The 9521-nt window shown below is 41.5% G+C and overlaps 1 protein-coding gene across 2 annotated transcripts in view; it reads right to left on the bottom strand.

Annotated features, from left to right (window-relative positions):
- Positions 1-3141: 3141 nt before the first annotated feature.
- Positions 3142-9521, bottom strand: part of LOC116983508 (inter-alpha-trypsin inhibitor heavy chain H3-like) — a 71072-nt gene continuing 64692 nt past the window's right edge. For both annotated transcript variants that reach the window (XM_033037323.1, XM_033037322.1), the window contains exons 19-22: positions 5849-6050; positions 5143-5312; positions 3409-3520; positions 3142-3311 (exon numbers count right to left, since the gene is read on the bottom strand). In XM_033037323.1, the coding sequence (XP_032893214.1) occupies positions 3149-3311; positions 3409-3520; positions 5143-5312; positions 5849-6050 (647 nt within the window). In that variant the 3' untranslated portion in view covers positions 3142-3148. The remainder of the gene's footprint in view (positions 3312-3408; positions 3521-5142; positions 5313-5848; positions 6051-9521) is intronic.

The raw sequence follows: 9521 nt of genomic DNA, 5'->3' as shown, positions 1-9521 counted from the left end.
GGCATTTATTGACAAAAAAGGCATACAAGGCATTTATTTCCACCACCAAAATATGTTTAAAAATGATAATATAAGGGTATACTACATTAAATGACCATAGTTGCCTGGTTGCACATAATTACTAGCATTTTATTCAAATTATCTGGTGTTAAACTATGCCGTCTGTCAGACAGAATATGCTTTAGTTGTGAAAAACCTCTTTCTACCTCAGCTGAGGTCACTTGTGCATACCCAAAACAAGCTAGACTCTATATTCATGTCGATACCTTGTACAATAAACTACCTTTGAGAACTTTGGCTATGTTTTTTATTTCTTCAAGATCTTTGCTAGCTAAAATCACTCTCACATTTTCCTTGTAGGCCTTTACGTACATCGCCAGGAACTTTACGAATATCTTCAGTTACTTTGTTGAAAACCTGCAAGTTATTCACTAATGTTTTGCCATGTTTCTCAAGGAAAGTGGTAGCTCGTGGGAAGTTTGCAAAATTGGAAGCAATCAATAGATTTTGGAGAAGACTGAACGTGCGGGAAGCGACACGAATGAATGAACGACCGACGGTGGCACCCCCGGTTTCGCCCCAGTGGTTGAACTTTTCTTGTAATTTATACAATGGTAACACGTTAATAATAACATTAATATTAACGTGTTAACTTAGAAAACGTCATTTTAATCATCGTACAACTAGAGAAAATAGCACGACCTTTTAGCAAAACGGCAAAATAAGGCTGATTTAGGGACTCGATCGTGTAAAAGGCATTATCTTGGTGAAATTATCAGAAAAGGTATGAAAAGGCACATGGCATTTATGGCAAAATCCTGGCTCTAGTAATATACCACCCCTTAAACCTCATAGAGCTCCAAAGATGGTTAAAAACAAGTTAACAAAATGTAAAGGCAGGAACTCACCAAAAATTATGGTGGTAAATTTTCAGAGCATTAAGGGTCTGTCCCACTTGGGCGAAACCGCAAGCTGTATCAACCGATCGCTCACACACACACATCGCAACGGCGGAGGTCAGGGAAGGCAGAGGAGCGCTGTCTGAACTCGGAGATTAGGTCGCCCAAGTGGGACGGGCCCTTGAGGATTAAACCTCTGAAGTAAAGGTACTTTTAGATCAGTATAATCCTGATATTGTACAAGGGACAGAAACTTGGCTTTCACAGGACATTAATAGTAATGAGATTTTCCCGGATACATATGATGTTTATCGAAGGGACAGACGGGACGGAAATCATGGTGGCATCTTAATAGCATGTAGAAAGGATATTATTATAATTCGCAAAGAAGAGTTTGAAGTAGATAGTGAATTTATGTGTAACCAAATTGCATTGAAAGGCCGGCACTGCTTATAAGCCCAGACACGGTGATAAACAATTTGTATGTGAACTTGAGAATTCATTTGAGAAAATATTCAATAAAGGCAAGGGATATAATATAGTACTTTCAGGCAACTTCAATCAGCCTAATATTAATTTATATTGACGTCACAATAGTGCAAGATCAATCTGCATCAAAGGATACAGCTGAACTACGAATGGGGGCTGGAATGGGTTTTGGACTGAACCAACAGGTTAATAAACCAACAAGAAGAGGTAACATTTTAGACTTGATATTCACAAATAACACCAGTCTTGTTCAGGGTACTAAGGTGGAAGCAGGTGGAAGCGACCATGACATAGTTATTGTTGACCTGGATCTGACAGCCAAGTGGAAACGACAACCAAGAAGGAAATACTACGTGCGGTGGAAAGCAAACGAGGAACTGCTCAATGCAGACCTGGATACTTTACGGGATCATTATCTCTCAATGGGGAATGCTTCTATTCAGGGACTGAATATTCAGGAACTGAATAGAAGTGGGACACTTTTGAAACCGAAATAAAGCAGATTATGGAGACATATTCCGAAAAAAACAGCAGCCAAACGAAATACCCTACCCTGGTTCACCAGACATCACCACAGACTCAGACGTAAGAAACAGAGGGCATACAATAAAGCAAAGAAGACACAAGACAAAGAAGATTGGGATTACTTTGTAAATTGCCAGAAGGAATTAAGGAAAGCTCTGAATAAAGCCGAACAAGACTTTGTGTCAAACAACCTTACCACAGCAATGAAAGAAAACGTCAAGCAATTTTGGTCTTATATGAAACATTTGGGTAACGGAGAGAAGGGAGTTGCAGACCTCATGGTGAACAACACAATTGTAAGTGACCGGAAAGGGAAGACCGAAGCACTTAATGCTCAATTCACCAGTGTATTTATGAGGGAAAACAAGCCATACATATCGATGGGAACCAGTAACATCCAAGATATCCCTGAACTAGTGATCCGTGAAGCAGGAGTACTAACACAACCATAGAACCTAATGACAAACAAAGCAGCGGGCCCAGATCACTTGCCACCAAGGTTTCTAAAGATGTTCGCATCGAAAATAGCTCCCATACTCACAGATTCATTCCAGTCCTCAATTGATTGTGGGTTACTACCATGACAGTGGAAGGAAGCAAACATCTGTGCAATATTTAAGAAGGGCAATAAGGCTGCACTTGAGAATTACAGACCAGTTTCACTGACCAGTGTTACATGTAAGATCATGGAACACATCATACACTCTCACATCATAGACCATTTTGAAAAGAATGGGATACGGGTGGACTCACAACATGGCTTCAGAGCAAAACGTTCAAAAGAAACACAACTTATTGTCACTATTGATGACATCACAAGGGCATTGGATAAGGGGAAATCTATACATTTGGCAATCCTGGACTTTTCAAAAGCATTTGATAAAGTTCCTCATGAAAGGCTCCTAGGAAAACTGGATTTCTATGGCATCAGAAATAGTCTACATAACTGGATTAGGGACTTTCTCACACACCGGATGCTGAGAGTGGCCTGTGAAGGAAACATTTCTTTAGAAGAACAAGTACTGTCAGAGTATGGCGATTTGCAGAGTACCGCCCTGCTGACTACAAATTCAGAAGGTTCAGAAAGTTATGATTGATACTCATCAGCTCAATGTGCAACGTCCATTATAAATGACTGCAGGGATCGATGAATGAAAGAGAGGAAATGGGTAGTTGTATTGGTTTTAAGATGTAGTGATTGAACAATAAAACCAGGAAAGGGATGGGATACATTTTCACCATCCCATCTCACCACTTGGATAAAAATAATCAAATAACGAAGGAACAACATAGTCAGTGGGAATTCCGTCAATAAATCCTTTCCCGTTGTCGTGAACAAACCAGCATGAAACTTTGGTACCTTGTTTCAGATTGAGTCTGTGATCTTTCTGAGACCCCCTGGAAGATAGGAATATAAATGCAGGTAAGAAATCTACAGAGATTGTTTAAATGTAGAATAGGACAAGTAAGTAGAATTTGCACTTGGATATAATACCTTGTCACCCTGAGTTTGTGACCTTTCACATCCATTGTCGCATGAGGTTTGCCTTGATCTAAGCTGGGGCGCATGTCATATACCTCAGCATTCACTCCATGGTAAAACTGGCCTGCAGCGGAGTAAAGGAACTAATTCAAATACAAAGTGACTAATAATTAAGTGCAGGATTCCCACAGGGAATAATGCAGCTCCTAATTAATGTTATCTGGGAGGAAGATACATGCAATGGATGATTAAGATGTTGTTAAATTGTGAATAAAACAAAAAAATATATAATAATAGCAGTTTGGAAGCAAGAAATTTGGTATTTGATCCAGTATAAAAAGTAGTTACAAACTAACTCACTTAATTTGATAATTGTGACATTAAATAAAGTTTGAAATGGATACATTTCAAAGTGATAATCACCATTAAGTGTAGGAAGGAACTGCAGATGCTGGTTTACACAGAAGATAGACACAAAAAGCTGGAGTAACTTCTCTAGCTTCAAGTAACCCTTGCATCCCCTCTTCCTCCGTCCCTCCCCCACCCTAGTAATCGTATTAGTTTCACTGTCGTCCCGCTTAGTTTCACTATTTGTATCATTCGTTGTCATATTCGCTATGAGTGAGTGGGGGGGGGAGGAATTTATTAAAAATGTGTTCAGAAAAATGGCGAGATTAAATGAGGAGTGGATATGCGAATGTAAAAGTGAAATCGCTAGCGAAATGGTAACGATCTCAGACTTTTAGCGTGAGGTTTTGGCGGACCAACGAATCAAAGGTCATACAACACGCACACGCGCGCGCACACACGCGCACACACACACACACACACACACACACACACACACACACACACACACAGTTTTAAAAGTATATAGATTATATAATTTAGGGGAGTCAAGAGATTTCAATGCCGAGCAGAAAATAATTTGCTGGAAAAATTCAGCAGGTCAAACAAAATGTTTCCGTGGTAAAGAAAGGTTGATGTTTCAGGCCAAGAACCTGCATCAGGACTAAGCTTGTCGAGGGAAGGACCAATATTTATAAGGGAGAGGTGAAACAGGGGCTGGTAGGTGATAGACGGAACCAGATGTGAACGTGAGTCAAGTTGTATGGTGGGGTTCATGGACAAGGTGAATAAAGGGAGGGAGACCCTGGTTGGACTGGTGGCAGTGGGAAAGGAACAGACTAGGGGTTTGGAATATTTAATGTTTGTATCATTTAGCTGTAGACTACTCAAGTGGAACAAGAGATGCTGCTTCTATTTGATTGCTCCATTTATATATGTGACAGCAGCTTCCACATAGTTTGTGTTTGGCCTTACTGTGGCAGTGCAGAAGGTTGAGTAATGATAGTGAGGTAGGTGACATTCACTGTTATTAAGCATTCATTGTCACGGTCATTGTATGTCAATTGTTATTTTAAAGCAAAAGACCACTTCACTGTCACATAGGGGCTATAGCCCCTTAGAGTGCTGCCCAATGTTTAATAGTTTAGTTTAGTTTATTGTCACGTGTATAGAGGTACAGTGAAAAGCTTTTGTTGCGTTCTAACCAGTCAGTGGAAAGAGGGGAGAAGAGGAAGTGGCTGGGGTGCAACTCATCCTTGATTATGCTGCTGGCCTTGCCGAGGCAGCGTGAGGTGTCAATAGAAGGGAGGTTGGTTTGCGTGATGGTCTGGGCTGCATCCACAATTCTCTGCCAAACTTCCTAAGCCTTCTAAGGAATAGAGTAAATACTCCACATACCAAGTAATCCATGGGTCATGTTGGAGAGCCTGTGGCTGTCGAGTGTATAAAATCCCAGGAAGTCCCGGTGTAGAGGATATTTCCAGACGCGATGCAGCACGATGACAAATGTTGCCTCATCTCCCATCACCAGTGTGAGATTCCTTTCTTTCACAATTGAGATTGAGAAGCTGGGAAATAAATGCAACAAATTATGCTGTGTTCATGATTATTTTCTGCTGTTCAGTCCAGAATTTGTGATGTTAACATAATTCTTCTTTACCCTTTTGCTTTGCTTTTATGTGTTCATATTTATTGATAGACCTGCGCCAATCAAACATACAAATACCTCACACCTTTTGCCTTTTAATCTCTGGCCTTTTGTCCAACCATCTGCTTACCCATCTCCCCCCCCCCCCCCCACTTTATCCACCTATCTCTCGCCAGGCTTTGTCCTGCCCTCCTCTCTTCTGGCTCTCATCATCCCGACACAATCAGTCTGCAAAAGAGTCACAAAACATCACCTATCCAGGGTCCAGGAGTTGCTTCACCCGCTGAGAGACCAGCATTTTGAGTCTTCTTTTGTAAACCAGCATTTATAGTTCCTTATATTTACTTTGTACAAATTTAGTTTTTGATTTATCAGGAATTTTCTACGAATTCGAACTAAGGCTGGATTTTTATTTGACACAAATGCAACATTGCTATATTACGGTATAAATCACACCTCTGTTTTGTTACAGATGTAGTTGCTGACCACGGGAAAACCATCTTGTCCTCTCCATGAAACACGGTGATCACCTGAGTCGATATTTCCATTTTTACGTCCATGTTGCTGTTCACAATTCCAAATTTTCCAAAATAGGTACTTAATTTGTTGTTTTTTTCTACATTCTTATATCCAATCACCTGGCCATTTACCACAAAACCTTCAAGTAAATGTAAATTAACATTAGTGTTAATTAAATGATGTTAAAATCGAGGGTATCATCTTACAATAGATTGGAATTATGAATGTGATGAATGTAGCAATAGGCAGGTAGTGCAGGAGTCCCCAGCGGTCATCTCCCTCCTAAACAGATAAAACATTTTGGATACTGTTGGGGGAGATGGCTCATCAGGGGAAGGCAGCCAAGTTCATGGCACCATGGGTGGCTCTGCGGCACAGGAGGGGAGGAAAAAGAGTGGAAGAGCTATAGTAATAGGGGATTCAATTGTAAGGGGAATAGGTAGGCATTTCTGCGGCCGCAAACGAGACTCCAGGATGGTATGTTACCTCCCTGGTGCAAGGGTCAGGGATGTCACTGAACGGCTGCAGAACATTCTGGAGGGGGAGGGTGAACAGCCAGTTGTCGTGGTGCACATTGGCACCAACGATATAGGTAAAAAACGGGATGAGGTCCTACAAGGTGAATTTAAGGAGCTAGGAGATAAACTTAAAAGTAGGACCTCAAAGGTAATAATTTCTGGATTACTACCAGTACCACGTGCTAGTCAGAGCAGAAATAGGAGGATATTGCAGATGAATACGTGGCTTGAAAAATGGTGCAAGGGGGAGGGATTCAAATTTCTACGGCATTGGAATGTCCTTGCGGGAGTGTTTGCTAGTGCTGTCGGGGAGGATTTAAACTAATGTGGCAGGGGGATGGGAGCATGAGCAGAGAGACAGAGGGGTATAAAATGAGGGTAGAAGCAATAGGTAGCAAGGTGAAAAGTAAAAGTGGCAGGCAGACAAATCCAGGACAAAAATCAAAAAGGGCCACTTTTCAACATAATTGTATAAAGGGTAAGAGTGTTGTAAAAACAAGCCTGAAGGCTTTATGTCTCAATGCAAGGAGCATTCATAATAAGGTGGATGAGTTGAATGTGCAGATAGTTATTAATGAATATGATATAGTTGGGATCAAGGAGACATGGCTCCAGGGTGACTAAGGCTGGGAGCTGAACATCCAGGGATATTCAATATTCAGGAGGGATAGACAGAAAGGAAAAGGAAGTGGCGTAGCATTGCTGGTTAGAGAGGAGATTAACGCAATAGAAAGGAAGGACATTAGCTTGGAGGATGTGGAATCGATATGGGTAGAGCTGCGAAACACTAAGGGGCAGAAAAAACTAGTGGAAGTTGTGTACAGGCCACCTAACAGTAGTAGTGGAGTTGGGGATGGCATCAAACAGGAAATTAGAAATGCGTGCAACAAAGGTAAAACAGTTATAATGGGTGATTTCAATCTACATATAGATTGGGTGAATCAAATTGGCAGGGGTGCTGAGGAAGAGGATTTCTTGGAATGTATGTGGGATAGTTTTCTAAACCAACGTGTAGAGGAACCAACGAGAGAGCAGGCTATTCTAGACTGGGTATTGAGTAATGAGGAAGGGTTAGTTAGCAGTCTTGTTGTGCGTGGCCCCTTGGGCAAGAGTGACCATAATATGGTTGAGTTCTTCATTAGGATTGAGAGTGACATTGTTAATTCAGAAACAAGGGTTCTGAACTTAAAGAAAGGTAACTTTGAGGATATGAGACGTGAATTGGCCAAGATAGACCGGCAATTGATTCTTAAAGGGTTGACGATGGATATGTAAAGGAAGGCATTTAAAGACTGCATGGATGAACTACAACAGTTGTTCATCCCAGTTTGGCAAAATAATAAATCAGGGAAGGTAGTGCATCCGTGGATAACAAGGGAAATCAGGGATAGTATCAAAACAAAAGATGAAGCATACAAATTAGCCAGAAAAAGCAGCCTACCAGGGGAGTGGGAGAAATTCAGAGTCCAGCAGAGGAGAACAAAGGGCTTAATTAGGAAAGGGAAAATAGATTATGAAAGAAAACTGGCAGGTAACATAAAAACGGACTACAAATGTTTTTATAGATATGTGAAGAGAAAAAGATTAGTTAAAACAAATGTAGGTCCCTTGCAGTCAGAAACAGGTGAATTGATCATGGGGAACAAGGACATGGCAGACCAATTGAATAACTACTTTGGTTCTGTCTTCACTAAGGAAACATAAATAATCAGCCAGAAATAGCAGGGGACCGGGGGTCAAATGAGATGGAGGAACTGAGTGAAATCCAGGTTAGCCAGGAAGTGGTGTTAGGTAAATTGAATGGATTAAAGGCCGATGAATCCCCAGGGGCAGATAGGCTGCATCCCAGAGTACTTAAGGAAGTAGCCCCAGAAATAGTGGATGCATTAGTGATAATTTTTCAAAATTCTTTAGATTCTGGAGTAGTTCCTGAGGATTGGAGGGTAGCTAATGTAACCCCACTTTTTAAAAAGGGAGGGAGAGAGAAAACGGGGAATTACAGACCAGTTAGTCTAACGTCGGTAGTGGGAAAATTGCTAGAATCAGTTATTAAAGATGGGGATAGCAGCACATTTGGAAAGTGGTGAAATCATTGGACAAAGTCAGCATGTATTTATGAAAGGTAAATCATGTCTGACGAATCATAGAATTTTTCGTGGATGTAACTAGTAGAGTGGATAAGGGAGAACCAGTGGATGTGTTATATCTGGACTTTCAGAAGGCTTTCGACAAGTCCCACATAAGAGATTAGTATACAAACTTAAAGCACACGGTATTGGGGGTTCAGTATTGATGTGGATAGAGAATTGGCTGGCAGACAGGAAGCAAAGAGTAGGAGTAAACGGGTCCTTTTCACAATGGCAGGCAGTGACTAGTGGGGTACCGCAAGGCTCAGTGCTGGGACCCCAGCTATTTACAATATATATTAATGATCTGGATGAGGGAATTGAATGCAACATCTCCAAGTTTGCGGATGACACGAAGCTGGGGGGCAGTGTTAGCTGTGAGGAGGATGCTAGGAGGCTGCAAGGTGACTTGGATAGGTTGGGTGAGTGGGCAAATGCATGGCAGATGCAGTATAATGTGGATAAATGTGAGGTAATCCACTTTGGTGGCAAAAACAGGAAAGTAGATTATTATCTGAATGGTGGCCGATTAAGAAATGGGGAGATGCAACGAGACCTGGGTGTCATGGTACACCAGTCATTAAAAGTAGGCATGCAGGTGCAGCAGGCAGTGAAGAAAGCGAATGGTATGTTAGCATTCATAGCAAAAGGATTTGAGTATAGGAGCAGGGAGGTTCTACTGCAGTTGTACAGGGTCTTGGTGAGACCACACCTGGAGTATTGCGTACAGTTTTGGTCTCCTAATCTGAAGAAAGACATTCTTGCCATAGAGGGATTACAGAGAAGGTTCACCAGACTAATTCCTGGGATGGGTTGGACAGGCTAGATGCAGGAAGATTGTTCCCGATGTTGGGGAAGTCCAGAACAAGGGGTCACAGTTTAAGGATAAGGGGGAAGTCTTTTAGGACCGAGATGAGAAAAACATTTTTCACACAGAGAGTGGTGAATCTGTGGAATTCTCTGCCA

Source organism: Amblyraja radiata, chromosome 18 (genome assembly GCF_010909765.2).
Source record: "Amblyraja radiata isolate CabotCenter1 chromosome 18, sAmbRad1.1.pri, whole genome shotgun sequence".
In the NCBI taxonomy this organism is placed as follows: domain Eukaryota; kingdom Metazoa; phylum Chordata; class Chondrichthyes; order Rajiformes; family Rajidae; genus Amblyraja; species Amblyraja radiata.
Note: the sequence above shows the minus strand (reverse complement) of the source record. Positions and strands in the feature narration are given on the sequence as shown.